The following is a 14,723-nucleotide window of genomic DNA, read 5'->3' on the forward strand; positions in this document are numbered from 1 at the left end:
CTTTAAACCAACTCTGGTACTGGTGGGCCACAGTGACTGCGGGTTTTCATTCTAACCATCTTCTTAATTAGTGAGCCGTTTTTGCTGACCCCTTAGTTACAATAATGAGTCGCAAAACAATCTTCCACATGACCAGCTAACCTGAAAGTAAAGAAAGGTGAAGGTCTCTGTCGTGTTGGTCTGCTCAGGTCACCAAAACATCTTGGTGGTGGTCTTAGAAAGAACAAAGTCAACCGTCTGCTGTGGCAGAATGAGAGCAGCAACAAGTCATGATATTCAATAACCACTTTAACAGCAAGAATTGGCTTTTCATTAAGAAACTGGTTGGAGTTTGACATCCCAATTTAACTGGTCATCAGTTGGCTCATTTCACATCTCATTTCTGTTTGGCTGCCATTTAATGAAGAAACAAATCAATTCAGAGGACTGAATCCTTAAAAACAGGGCTATTAAAATGAAGGGGAATGGAGTTAATTAGCAGTGAAAACTTTTTGCTGATTAGAAAAGGGTTAGAATGAAAACCTGCAGCCACTGTGGCCCACCAGGACTGGAGTTGAGCACCCTTGCTTTAAACACTTCAAAAGTATCAATGATTCAGTGTCCTTATTTTGAACTATGAGAAGTCCTGTACACAGTATTTAGAAAATGTCCCCCTTCATGGGCCATGGACAGTTGCTGTTCAGCATTTAAAGGATGAATATTCATTCCATCAGTGGTGTTAATGGAATACTCCACCCAAAAATATTTTTGTATGTAACTTAATCCATGTACTTTGTAGTGATGGCCAAGAAAACAAAAGTCATGTTTTCATGCAAAATGGAGAAAAAAGTAACATAATAAAAGCCAACAGTGACCAATACTGCACTACAGCAAATGTTAAAAACCTAATGATTTAGCCGTTTTTTTTTTTTTTTTTTGCTCACATATTGTTAATAGTTACTTACAGAATTATTGGCACACATCATCAACTGGAAAACTAAAGCCACATGGGAATGGGTTTTTGAACTGAAGATACATTTCTTCTCCAATAAATTACCGTTTAAACTTCTTTCGGCTGCTCATGTTAGGGGTTGCCACAGCGGATCATCTTCTCCAATATATTTCTGTTCTCTGCATCTTGCTCTGTTACACCTATCACCTGCATGTCTTCTTTCACCACATCCATAAACCTTCATTTAGGCCTTCCTCTTTTCCTCTTCCCTGGCTTAAGCTTAGCATCCTTCTTCCAATATACCCAGCATCTCTCTTCTGCACATGTCCAAACCAATGCAATCTCGCCTCTCTTACTTTGTCTCCCAACCATCCAACTTGAGCTGACCCTCTAATGTACTCATTTCTAATCCTATCCATCCTCGTCACACCCAGTGCAAATCTTAGCATCTTTAACTCTGTTACTTCCAGCTCTGTCTCCTGCTTTCTGGTCAGTGCCACCGTCTCCAACCCATATAACATAGCTGGGCTCACTACCGTCCTGTAGACCTTCCCTTTCACTCTTGCTGAATGCATCCATCGCTCCTACCGCAGACCTTACCACTGTCACACTTCCCTCCTACATATCCTGTACAACTCTTACATACTTCTCTGCCACTCTTGACTTCCTCATACAATACCACAGCTCCTCTCGAGGCAACCTGTCATATGCTTTCTCCAGGTCAACAAAGACTCACTGCAACTCCTTCTGGCCTTCTCTAAACTTCTTCATCAACATCCTCAGAGCAAACCATGCATCTGTGGTGCTCTTTCTTGGCACAAAACCATGCTGCTTCTCACTAATCATCACTTCACTTCTTAACCTAGCTTCCACTGCTCTTTCCCATAACTTCATGCTGTGGCTCATCAGTTTTATTCCTCTGTAGTTACTGCAGTCCTGCACACCCCCCTTATTCTTAAATATCGGCACCAGTACACTTCTTCTCCACTCCTCAGGCATCCTGTCAATTTCCAAGATTCCATTAAACAATCCAGTTAAAAACTCCACTGCCATCTCTCCTAAACACCTCCATGCTTCCACAGGTATGTCATCTGGACCAACGGCTTTTCCATTCTTCATCCTCTCCATAGCTGTCCTTACTTCCTCCTTGGTAATCCGTTGCACTTCCTGATTCACTATCTCCACATTCTCTCTCATTCTCTTCATTCATCAGCCTCTCAAAGTACTCTTCCATCTGCTCAAGACACTCTCTCCTCACTTGTGAGTACGTTTCCATCTTTATCCTTTATCACCCTAACCTGCTGCACATCTTTCCCAGCTTGGTCCCTCTGTCTAGCCCACCGGTCTTTTTCTCCCTCCTTAGTGTCCAACCTCTTGTACAACTGATCATACACCTTTTCTTTAGCCTTCGCCACCTCTCTCTCTTCACCTTGCACCTTATCTCCTTGTACTCTTGTCTACTTTCTGCATCTCTCTGACTATCCCACTTCTTCTTTGCCATCCTCTTCCTCTGTATACTATGTATTTACTCATTCCACCACCAGGTTTCCTTTTCCTCTTTCCCGATGTCATGCCAAGCACTCTTCTTGCTGTCACCCTTACTACATCTGCTGCAGTTTCCCAGCTGTCTGGTAACTCTTCACTGCCACCCTGTGCCTGTCTCACCTCCTCCCTAAACTCGACCTTGCAGTCTTCCTTTTTCAACTTCCACCATTTGATCCTTGGCTCTGCTCTCATTCTCTTCCTCTTCTTGATCTCAAATGTCATCCTACAGACCACCATCCTATGCTGCTTTTCCCCTGCCTCCACTTTGCAGTCTTCAATCTCCTTCAGATCAACTCTTCTGCATAGGATGTAATCTACCTGTGTGCATCTTCCTCCACTCTTGTACGTAACCCTATGTTCCGCCCTCTTCTTAAAATACATATTCACCACAGCCATGTCCATCCTTTTGGCAAAATCCACTATCCTCTGACCTTCATTCCTCTCCTTGACACCATACCTACCCATCACCTCCTCATCTCCACTGTTGCCTTCACCAACATGCCCATTGAAATCCGCTCCAATCACCACTTTCTGTCCCTTGGTTACACTGTTCATCACTTCATCCATCTCACTCCAAAAATCTTCTTTCTCACCCATTGCACACCCAACTTGAGGGGCATATGCACTAACAACATTCATCATCACACCTCCAGTTTCCAGCTTCATAATCCTTACTCTGCCTGACACTCTTTTCACCTCCAGAACACTCTTGACATACTGTTCCTTCAGAATAACTCCTACCCCATTTCTCCTCCCATCCACACCATGATAGAACAATTTGAATCCACCTCCAGTCCACCTGGCCTTGCTCCCCTTCCATTTAGTCTCTTGCATGCACAATATATCAACCTTCCTTCTCCATCATATCTGCTAACTCTCTTCCCTTACCAGTCATACTGCCAACATTCAAAGTTCCTACCCTCAGTTCCACTCTTTACTTTCCTCCTGCATCCGGACACGTCTCCCCCCTCTTCTTCTCCTTCGGCCAACAGTAGCCCAATTTCCGGCAGCACCCTGTTGGCTAACAGTACTGGTGGCGGTCGTTGTTAACCCAGGGCTCGACCGATCTGGTATGGAAATTTGTATTGTTGTCCGCATATTGATCTGGCAAACTTTTACACCGGATGCCCTTCCTGACGTAACCCTCTCCATTTATCCGGGCTTTGGACCGGCATGAAGAAGCACACTTTTTTGTGCATCCCCTGTGGCTGGGTTAATAAATTACCATTTAAACAATGTTGAATAATTAATGTACAGTATATGTTGTGTGTATCACTATTTTGGGTAATTTGTTGTTTATACTTTTGTTCACTTCTAGGTGTCTTCATCACCCATGGGGATGTGGGTATTGGAACCATTGTTGGATCTGCAGTCTTTAACATTCTTTGCATAATTGGTATCTGTGGTATATTTGCAGGACAGGTAGGGGTCCAAATGCAAAGATAATTATTTTTCATCATTTTCTACTTAATAGTCATTATTGATTAATGCTATGATATTTACCACTTTATTATAATGAATAAGAGCATTCTTCAGCTATTTTTGTTCTTATTGTACATTCTCATGTGTGTTACTGTGTCACCCAGCTTTGCCCAGAAAATTGCACAGACAATGGGCCTCTGTTATAGTGCCATGTATTAATTGGATGTATAAGAATTAATATATAACTAAGAATTTTTCTGTATACAATATTTGTAGTTTCTGTAGTGCTTGAAGTGAAAGAAAGTGAAGGTTTTGGAGGCTTTATAAATGATTGGGGGGGTTCCCCCTTTAAAGCCCTTAGATGTGAATGCATATTTAATAAATATGAGAGGCAGATGGAGTTAAAATTGTGGAAAATCCCTGTTCAAAGTAAGCAGATGTGCATGGAACTGTAATATATTTTGGATGACAATGTAGAGGTCCCCTTTCAAAGTCCGTTGATGCAAATATATATTACAATAAAGTAACTTGTGGGAGACCTATTCAGTTTAGACTGATTTCTTGGATTGAAGAACACGACTCTCTCTTCTATTCTCTCTCTCTCTCTCCCCCCCCCCCCCTTCCTTCCTTCCTTTTTCTGCTTCTAGTGAAGCAACACGTACGCTCACAACGTGTGGCACCAGCCCTTGATGCTTATAGCACACTTGCTAACCACTGAACTACAGTATCTTCTTCCATTTCAGACCACACTATACACCCCAAACATGATCTTTCTTTCTATCTAGGAGACCAACTCTTTTTCAGTTATCCCTCCACCCTATTAGATAGTGGTGCTGTCAACCACTCCTGCTTTGTCCTTTGTTTGCATAAAGCCATCTCTGAGTGCAGATTGGAGCACGTAAATTAGATGGAATAATATTAATAACTCCCAAAAAAAAATTGGTTAATTTTTCATTTTTTCTTTACTGTCACCAAATTTCGATCAAAGCATTTTTTACATTTTGGTGTTTTTAGTTTCTCTATTTTAAATCTACCACTAAATATTGATATATCAAAGTGTCCTTTCTTTGCCAATGCCTACTGCCTTACACGTACAATCTTGAATTTTAGCTTTTTAACTAAATAGAAATTAGTGTTTTTTTGTGAGTGAGTGAAGTTGGTGTTTTTGTAAATAGATATACAATGTTAAGAGGTGTAAATTGTGGTTGTTTTCAAGAAGTTCCCTTCATTCGAAAAGAAATGTTTAAATTTGGGGTTGGAAACCTAATATAATATAAGAACGAATCAATGGCATATTAGTTTCCATTTAAATTAGTTGCATTGTAAAAATATGGACCTCACAATTCAGAATAGGAATTGTTGAATGGATCGGAGCAAACATGAGTTTAAAAAAAACAAACAAACAAAAAAAATTGCGTACTGTAAGACAATACATTTGCTTTATTTATGAGCTTTGCCAGGTCCTGGTAAGTTTAAGAAAGCTTGCATATTGTAATCATTTTAGTTAGCCAATAAAAGGTAATTTTGCTTGACTTCAGTTCTGATAGCCATTTTGGTCTGCTGCCCTTTAAGGTCTTATTGTTGGTGTACATTTTAGAATTACATTAGAGAGAGCTGTATGTTTTTAAATACCTCTGACATAACAATGTATGTCCAGCCAGATTTTCTTGTTTGTCATTATTCTTTTGTTACTCTTAAAGGTAATCGTTCTCACCTGGTGGCCCTTGTTTCGCGATTCAGTTTACTATACACTGTCAGTGATTGCCCTTATTGCAGTAAGTTTTTTGTTTTGTTTTTTTTTCCTTGTTTTGGCAACTAAGCATATAATTGCAAGTGGCAATATACTGCTGCTTCCAAAAGTATCAAACCAAATACTACTTTTTAGCATTTGAAATCCAATTGAAGTGAAACTGGTCAAATTAGCTTATTTGGTCATCAGTCTATAATGACTTCCATACTGCAGGGATTATATTACTACCTAACTCACGGAAAAAAAAATCATGTTTGTTGCTTGCACTTTATGTTGACCTGCATAAATGTTTTTGGAATATTCTGTATTGCATGATTGCAGTTTCTATATATCATGCCCTTAATTTTGCGAGTTGTGTGGTGGTGTGTTTTTTTTTTTTTTTTTTTTATGCTTCACAATATTTATAAAATTGTAACATAGGGTCTGGAATAAATTCGGAAATTAATGACTGGCCTATTCCTCCACAAAATTTCTTAATTTACCTTCCATTGTTAATGCTATGTTTTCAAGCAAGTTAGATTCCTTTTATGTTGTTTTTCTCTTCTAGGCAATGAATTATAACATAGAGAAATAAAGTGGAGGTCCAGCTGTGTATATGCACATGTTTGCTTATTCTTTAATTTTTTCTTCCACTTCTAGTTTATCTATGATGAGAAAATTTTCTGGTGAGTTTTCTCTGTATACTTTTACCATTTCAAGTGGCTGATTTCCAAGCAGTTCTGTGTTTTCAGACATTTTTTTTTTTCCAGGTGGGAGAGCCTTGTTCTTGTCATCATGTATGCTGGTTACATTCTGATTTTGAAGTAAGTTTGATTAGCCATTGTAGTGTTCCAATAACCGCTCACATGCAGTCATTTCGCACTTATCAGTTACTTTGTATTTGAAATAACTATTTATTTTTCCTTTTGTATTTATTTGTATTCTTATGCTTGAATGAGTCTTTAGTCATAGCCCATCACCTGTAATTTCAACTTGAAAGAATGCCTTAACGTTATTTCATTGAGGGGAAAAAACCGGAAGGTACAGGTCTTGTCTAATATAATAGTGCTTTAAATTAAATTTTTGAAGCACTAATTAAGGAAAGGCTTACTAATGTATATTTTCATTAACATGATCTGATTTTTCTTTACCCCCCCCCCCCAATTGCTTTGTATTATAGTGTGTTAAAGGCCAGATGTCGTTGAAGCAATTGATTTAAATATTACATTTGATAAATTTGTAAGAGGTGCATGTGTGTATATGTATTTGTAAATGTTACTTTTCAGACTATCTTCTTTCATCATTATTAGATTTAATTCAAGCCTACAGACCTTTTTCACAAGCAAGGTGGGGAAGAACTCTGGCAATGACACTGCAATGAGCTGCGAAATGGAGGATGGTAATGCTTGTTTTGACATTTTGTGGGATGACCCATCAGTACCATTGTTGATTGGAGGTAAGGGTAATCAGACAGGCAGTTTTTTCTATTATGTGAAGGGCAATTTATTGTTTTTCAGGTTTGCATTATACAGTTATGGCAGAGGAAGTCTGTGCTTTTTAAATTTTTTTTGTCAGGCACATGTTTTGGATGGATAAACTTAGTAGTGTTTTTTATGTGTTTTGTACATTGTTGTAAAGTTCAGTCAGAACATATCTAATAGCAAAACTTGTAAAGTGAATGTAGCAACGTGGTGTACTTAAAGAAGGCCTAATAATGGAATATTAATTAGTATTGCATTACATTTATTCATTTTGTGTTGACTTTCTGCTTTGTCAGCAATACATAAACAAATCAAGCCAAACTGTAACACAGTACTTTTTGAGGAGTTGAGTTTGGAGTCACCTGAACATTTCCATAGCCATTAAAATTAAATTCAGTTAACTTTGCAATATCTTGTAGATCAGGGAGGAAGCAATGGGATTCTAATAAGTGGACAGGAGAATCTGATCTAAATTCTGAAGATTTGCAGTGGCTGCAATCTTTCCTTCTAGTGTACCTAACCACATAACCCAATAGCTTTTCTTTTTGTAGGGGAACCATTTCCATAAACATGCTGATCATTTATTAATTCCTGTTTATAAAAGAACTGTGTGGTGGTGAGCTTTCAGTAGCATCAAATTTCATTGTATTATAGTATATAATTTTGATCAGTTAAATTGTATAAACAGGGCAAAGTGATTTTCAAACTGTGTTTTTTTATTTATAAAGTGCACAGCTTTTTCCAGTGCTTTTGCAAGCCACATTTTGTACAGTTTATATAGACAGTTGTGCCCTGATAAATAAGTGTTAAAAATGTAAAAGACACTAAATCCTTTGCAAAATAATGTCTCTTATGAAATCTGACTGTTAGTGTTTGGTTTTGTCAGGTCCAAAATAGTTTGGCAGATTATCAGATAATGAATACAACATTCACACCTTCAAATGGTATTTTTTGCTCTCAGAACAGAAAGGCAAATGTAATGCAAACTATCATTAAATAGAATCAAGTAATCTGTTGTGAAAATCCATTTAATTTTGTAATAGTGGATTTAGTCCTCTGCGGTGGGCTGGAGCCCTGTGTTGGCTGGGATTGGCTCCAGCAGACACCCGTGACCCTGTAGATAGGATATAGCGGGTTGGATAATGGATGGATGGATTTAGTCCTAGACAGGAATGTAAATATAACTATAGAAAAATATTTGGCTTTTTATACAGTTCATCTCACAAACTAGTCAAACAATGAAAGTATTCTATTTTGTATTGATTTGTTTAAAAAAAAAAAAAAAATCTGAGAGAGTGGCAGATTATTTGTCTGTTTTGGTATAAAGTTAAAGACCTTGGTTTCATCTGTTCCTCTAACCTTTAAAGCTTTAAGTAATTTATTTTCCTAACTTGTGACATTAAATTTTTAAATAACATCCAACAAAAAGGCTGTGGTGTGTGTTTTGGAACAGAAATGTTTAAATTGTTTTATTCCTTTTTATTTCTGTGAAACTCCTCCTAGGTAAAACAATTGTCTTGTCTTGAATGAATGCCCTTTATCCCTGTAAGTTGTTTCTGGTTCCTTAATTGAGAGAACCACCTTTGCTTAGCTTTGCTTAGCCATGTTGCGGCCCAGAGGGCATAATTTAAAGCTATATCTACAATTATTTATATTTTCAGTTAAAATGCCATATGCTTTCAATTAATTTTTCTGCTTGCCCTGCATTAATGCCTGTCTGTTTAGCCTTACTAAAACTTTTGCTTGCCTTTTAATAAATCTGTGAATTTCTGTTAACTGCTGTGAAAGTTCAGATGTTGCAGATTCAACTATTATGAGTTTGATCAATGTGTTTGTGCATGTATATGTTTCTTTATCCTGGTAGATGCTAGTGCATGTCTCTTGTATTAATACTGAATTAAAACTGACTACATATAATGAGAAAAATGTACATCCATCCGTCATCTACATTTGCTTAATCTGTCCTGGGCTGCAGCACAATCTCACAATTCTATCCCTGCAGTATCTGGCACCAGCCAATTACTAAGTCATCACTGACAATATACACTTTCATACCTGACAGATTTTCTGTATCTTTTTATTGGGAGAAGCTGTTGTCTATGCTTACAAAATATAGGTGGATGAAAACACACATTCTGTACAAATTTTAAGACCTATAAGAATCTACAGCGTGCACTTCAGCATAGTGTCAAACTGGTTAACTAGTCTTATGAAAGATGCATACATACTAATATATATTTTGTAGCTTTAAGTGAAAGCACATGAAGGGCAAAATTCCTAAATAATTTAAGAACATGTCAATAAACAATGTTCAACATTTAGTTTTTTTTGCTGAAGATAAAGTAGCATCTGCCTGGTTAGCCCTACGGGAATTCTGACACATGCAGTGGCGTTCTAATCTTGTAAATTATTTTCCTATTTTACTCCTAGAGGGTGTTTTGGTTTTTTTAAATCCTCATTTGGTATGTTCTCACTGTTTTTCTTTGGTGTTGACTGTTTTACTACTGAGTGATAAATTAGGGCCAATTGCTTGTGTCCTTGTGACAATTAAACTGGCTTAAGCAAGATCGCTTTAATTATATAGTAGATTATGTATTATGATAAGTTTATATACTATGAAAGTATCAACTATAAAAGAGAAAATAATGTGCAGTGTCAAATATTTACTAACAGAGGGCAGAATTTCCCCATTTTATTAACGTGGAAACTGGTGTTTGGGAGGTTGCTGAGGTCAGTCATTGTAGGGAAAAATCTGATTTTTTTTCCAGGGTTAAAGAAAAGTTCTGGCCAAAGATGGACGCTCAGCTAACCAGTTAAAGGACCAAGTCCAACAAGCATTTTGAGACCTATTGTGCAAGTTTCTGTAGCTACCAAGCTAATGTTTGCTTTTAAACAATTCATTAAAAATATTTTTATTTTTTTTTTTTTTTTACAATCTGTAAGACAACAGAAATCTCGAGTTTTTTTCCCTTTTTTGCTTTTTAGTAAAGATTTTCGTTAAATACTAGAATTCATCTGTTTTATATTTTTGAATAAATACCTTCAAGAGTGGATGCTGGTGTTTCAGAATGTAACTCTTACAATATATCTTGAACCATCGCACATTATTTTTTGTAGATTTTTTTTTTTTTTTTTTCTCTCGCCAAATGCTTTCTGTGTTGTAATACCCTCTTCTTGGCTTTGACATTTTGCTTTTTTTGTTCTGCTGTCTAATTCTGGCTTTGTAATCAATAGTGAAAATTTCAAAGACATACAGCAAGAACTCTGTGATGATGGTAGATGAAATCATATGCTCAAGCCCTCCCAAATTCAGGTTTCCTGAAGCAGGCCTCAGAATCATGATCACCAAGCACTTTGGACCCAAGACCAGACTTCGGATGGCAAGCAGGTTAATTATCAATGAGGTGTGTGGGCTGGACCAATTGTTTGATTAAAAATAAAAAAAAAAAGCAAACTTTTTTTAAATTGCCATTTACAGGCGTCTCAACAGTCTCCATTATATTTTCTTTTGAGAGCAGCGGCAGAGGCTTATCCGGACAGTTAACGGAGTTCAAAAAGATCAGTCTGTCAAGAGGCAAAATGATGTGGAAAATGGCAACATTCCAGCAAACAAGCAAGGTGATGAGAGTGAAGCTGACCTGTCCTCTCCATTTGCACCCCCAGGTGATTTAAATTAAGTTTCTTAGACACATGACATTGATTGTCAGATAAATTCTGCTGATGCTAGATAACTTTTTTTTTTTTTTTTTTTTTTTTTAAATGTCCCTCAGATTAGCTGCATACCATTTGTAAAGATATTTTTTTATCTTCACTTTTCTGAACTTATTTTATATTATGATTGTTTTGTCACATACATCTTCATTACCTTTGCAGATCCAATTTGTTATGTAGTAATATTGATGCAAATCTGTGCTTCATCTTGCTTTGTGAAATTTCCAGTGCTGGCCAATTCCTAGGGCTGTATATGTTCTTCCAATATTTTTGTCTCTTGTTTTCAGATGGTGTCATGAATATTCTGAAGTGGCTCTTGTCTTGGCCTGTGCTTTTTCTGCTCTACTTCACTGTTCCCAACTGCAATAAGACCAGATGGGAGAACTTCTTCCTGTTTACATTTATTTTCTCCACTGTGTGGATTGCAGTCTTCTCGTACTTCATGGTTTGGATGGTGAGGCACTAAATCATATTTCAAAATCTTTTGCTGTACAGTAAATGTATTTTAGTTTCATGGCATATACATCAAATTACATTTATATGTTACATTTTAAACATTTTATGAATAGCTGAAATGAATCCAATAACCTGTAACTATACCATACTCATACCATACAACAAGAACTGTATTACACACTCAACATATAACAATTTGGTAAAAGTAGCTTTTTGGGTAAAGGTTTTCCAGTATTTTATCAATATTCAGATCGTTCACTTTTATTTCCCAAAAAAAAAATTAAATATACACAACACTTTCCTAACTTAGTATTTCACAAGAAAATTGTTTTCTACTGCAACAGAGCTTTTAATTGCCAAAAATGTTGAATTTGGTAGGCTTATGTAACGCTGATGACCAAAAATCTAAATTGGTCAATATACCCTTTACTAAAAACAAACATACAGTGGCTTGAAAAGTAATTGCTGCCTTAACCTAAATTTTTAGACTTTCAGTGAAAACAGTTTCGACTGAGAGAACATTTTATGTGTATCTGCTAGTAATAACTCCAGTTATTAAAAATTTTAATTTTGCAACTACATTCAGAAAGACTGCTCTGCCTATTGTAAACTTTGAGTAAGATGGGCATATTCAAAGTTAGGTAAAAGCAATTAAACATTATTGAAAATAATTTGGTATTAGTACTGATTATTTCATCCATCCACTCATTTTCTGCTTATATTGGGTCGGGGGCAGCAATCTAAGCAAATTGCCTGTTGGGTTAAAAATTAGGCAGTAGACAGAAAAAGGTTTTGCTGAAAAATCAGCAAAAGTAAAAAAAAAAAAAAACTGTTAACACAAGCGGAGTTCACAACTGAACTGACTAACAGGTTGTACACTGGACTTAAATATGGGGGGGGGGGGGGGGGGGAGGGAGGAAGTCCGTTACCTCAGTAACTTCACTTTTAATGATGGCTGAGTCCACCTCTGAGTCCCCGGACCCTGCTTCTTCAAAGGAAGGCATGTCGGTAGGATTTAGGTGGTCCACTAAGTGTTCCTTCCCAGGTGAGGTCTTCGGCACTTCATCCCTACTATAAACCACATGGACAAGCACTAGTTCACCTTACTCTGTTGCCTATCAGTTTGCTAGAATTACTTCAAGGCCGACTGAAATTCATTTTCCTTGGCTTTACAAATCTCTTCCGATACCAGAGATTTTGCTTCTACTTCCGCCATTGCCACGCTCTGCTTGACCTGTTCATACCTTTCTAATCAAGCTCAAAAGGACTCCTCCTTCCTGTCTGATGGCTGCCTTTGCCACTGACATGCTCCACTGGTTTGGGAATTACCGCCATGACAGGTACCAATGACCATACTGATTATTTCAGTATTTCCAAACGGACATTTGTTAGGACAAGTTTAAAGACTAATATTCAAAGACGTACAGTAATACAGGTGACAAATTAATTTTTTTTCTGAGAATAGCCAGTTATATCTGCTACATTAATAAGGCAGAACAGGTTTGTATTTTTATAAATATTCATTTGGGTTCCTCTATCTTTATATGAAAATAGATTTTCATATGATAACAACACAATTCAAAATTAGAATGTTGTGGTTTCTAGTACAAGAAAATTGCATCTTTGTGGGATGCTTGTCTCTTCATTTGGCCATTTAAAACAAAATAAGAGGAAGATATTTCAGCAATATTTAATCTACTCAATCAGCTGTACTAGAAAAAAACTGGCATCAGAACTCCAAGAAATAATACAAACAAGAATTGGAAAGACAATTACTTTATTAAAAATCCCACGTAGGTGGTTTTGTAAATTTTTAATTTATGTGCTTGTCTAAAAGGGGAACACTGAATAAACTGTATATACTGTAGTTTCAGAAAAGTGTAATTTTATAGTTTAATTTGAGAAGTATGCTCTTAATCACAAAACTTGCTGTATATGTATTCTATTCCCTCATCACGTGTTTAACACAAATTTAACATTTTCAAATTAACTCATGGAATGCTCTGGTTCCTACAAGAAGTCAGCAGTTCATGTAAATGTTTAATAGTTATTTAATTTACTATTTATTAAAAAAATCCACAATACCTGTTGCTGCATGTAAAAATAATAGCACTTTTGGAACTGATAGCTGGTTCTACTGTATTCAGCAAAGATTGCAAATATGTTTCCTTAAGTTTATTTTTGTGTCTCTCTAAGCACTGAAGATGAATTTCATTGCTGTGTTCATTGGATACCTGAATCAAGTTAGGAGATAGCATGAACTAGTCATTCCATGCCCTGTCACAAAATGTCATGGGTATGTAAAGTAGGTGATTTAAAAACTCTAAAATTTCTTCAACCATTAAAATGTAGACCTGCAGCCTGTTTTGTTTAGACAATTTTCTTGCTGAATATTATGCTTGATGAGGGAATGTTTCTATTATCTTGTCCACTAAACAAATGAAAGGGATATAACATTTTATGTCTCTGGGATTAGTTTCTGTAAAACATTTGACAAAGTTCACAATGAATGAAGCAAGCAGTAAGATAGCAAGTATTTTTTCTCTAGCACTGTATAAAATCTAAATGAGAAGTGAAGGATGAGATTCTAAATATACTCCCAGTCAACTGCTTATTTCAGTTAAAATACTGTATCCTTATGCAGTCTGCTTACATTTTGTTGCATGATCTTTAGTACAGGTGATTAAATCAGAAATACTTTGCCTCTGTGTATATTATGTGTGTGTATAATTATATATAATACTGTGTTTTTAATTTTGTGTTGCTATATTGCAATAGTTCTATGTTTTACTAGCCTTCAATCTCTAGAAATCCTTACATGAGTCAATTTGTATTGCTCCAAAGTGCAAGGATGTTGCAGTTTTATATCTCTCCTAGGGCATCATCAAAGTAACCTGTAATATTTACATAAAAATACTTTCACAAAGACGTGAAGACAACTTCTCTTGCAAGAGAGTGTACCCATTTACAAATTGCTTTGGTGACAAAGATGATTGATTGACTACAGTTCATACGAGGAATTAAATCATAGTTGCAGATGAAGTCTGTATAATTTTTAGCTGCCAAATGTGGTTGAAAGTTTTAGAGATCTGTTACATTAATTAAACATGAAGGCAAGTAAGGTGCAGTAAATATTGAGTCTTTTTATATTCATGTAATTTTTTTCCTCCAGACTGCAGAATTTTCTGAAGAGTGTTTACTTTAATGTCTTTTTGCTTAACTCGCTGCAGGTTACAGTTACAGGATATACAATAGGAGTTCCCGATGTAATAATGGGCATCACATTCCTTGCTGCGGGAACCAGTGTACCAGACTGCATGGCCAGTTTAATTGTTGCCAGACAAGGTACATCTGTACATTTCCCACTTAACTGCCAGGATTTTTACAATAAGTTAAGGCCTTTTTTTTCCTGTGTTAAATTACTTCTCCTTCCATATCCTTAACATCT

At 36.5% G+C, this 14,723-nt stretch overlaps 1 protein-coding gene across 2 annotated transcripts in view; it reads left to right on the forward strand.

Moving 5' to 3' along the window:
• Positions 1–14,723, forward strand: part of slc24a4b (solute carrier family 24 member 4b) — a 65,888-nt gene that overhangs the window by 41,510 nt on the left and 9,655 nt on the right. The window contains exons 6-14 of one of the 2 annotated variants that reach the window (XM_028821694.2): positions 3,795–3,898; positions 5,599–5,673; positions 6,288–6,313; positions 6,398–6,451; positions 6,938–7,083; positions 10,343–10,512; positions 10,627–10,771; positions 11,107–11,273; positions 14,506–14,620. In XM_028821694.2, coding sequence (XP_028677527.1) covers positions 3,795–3,898; positions 5,599–5,673; positions 6,288–6,313; positions 6,398–6,451; positions 6,938–7,083; positions 10,343–10,512; positions 10,627–10,771; positions 11,107–11,273; positions 14,506–14,620 — 1,002 coding nt within the window. The remainder of the gene's footprint in view (positions 1–3,794; positions 3,899–5,598; positions 5,674–6,287; positions 6,314–6,397; positions 6,452–6,937; positions 7,084–10,342; positions 10,513–10,626; positions 10,772–11,106; positions 11,274–14,505; positions 14,621–14,723) is intronic. The other variant, XM_028821695.2, reaches the window with a different exon arrangement.

The sequence above is a fragment of the Erpetoichthys calabaricus genome, chromosome 16, assembly GCF_900747795.2.
Source record: "Erpetoichthys calabaricus chromosome 16, fErpCal1.3, whole genome shotgun sequence".
Taxonomy (NCBI): Eukaryota; Metazoa; Chordata; class Cladistia; order Polypteriformes; family Polypteridae; genus Erpetoichthys; species Erpetoichthys calabaricus.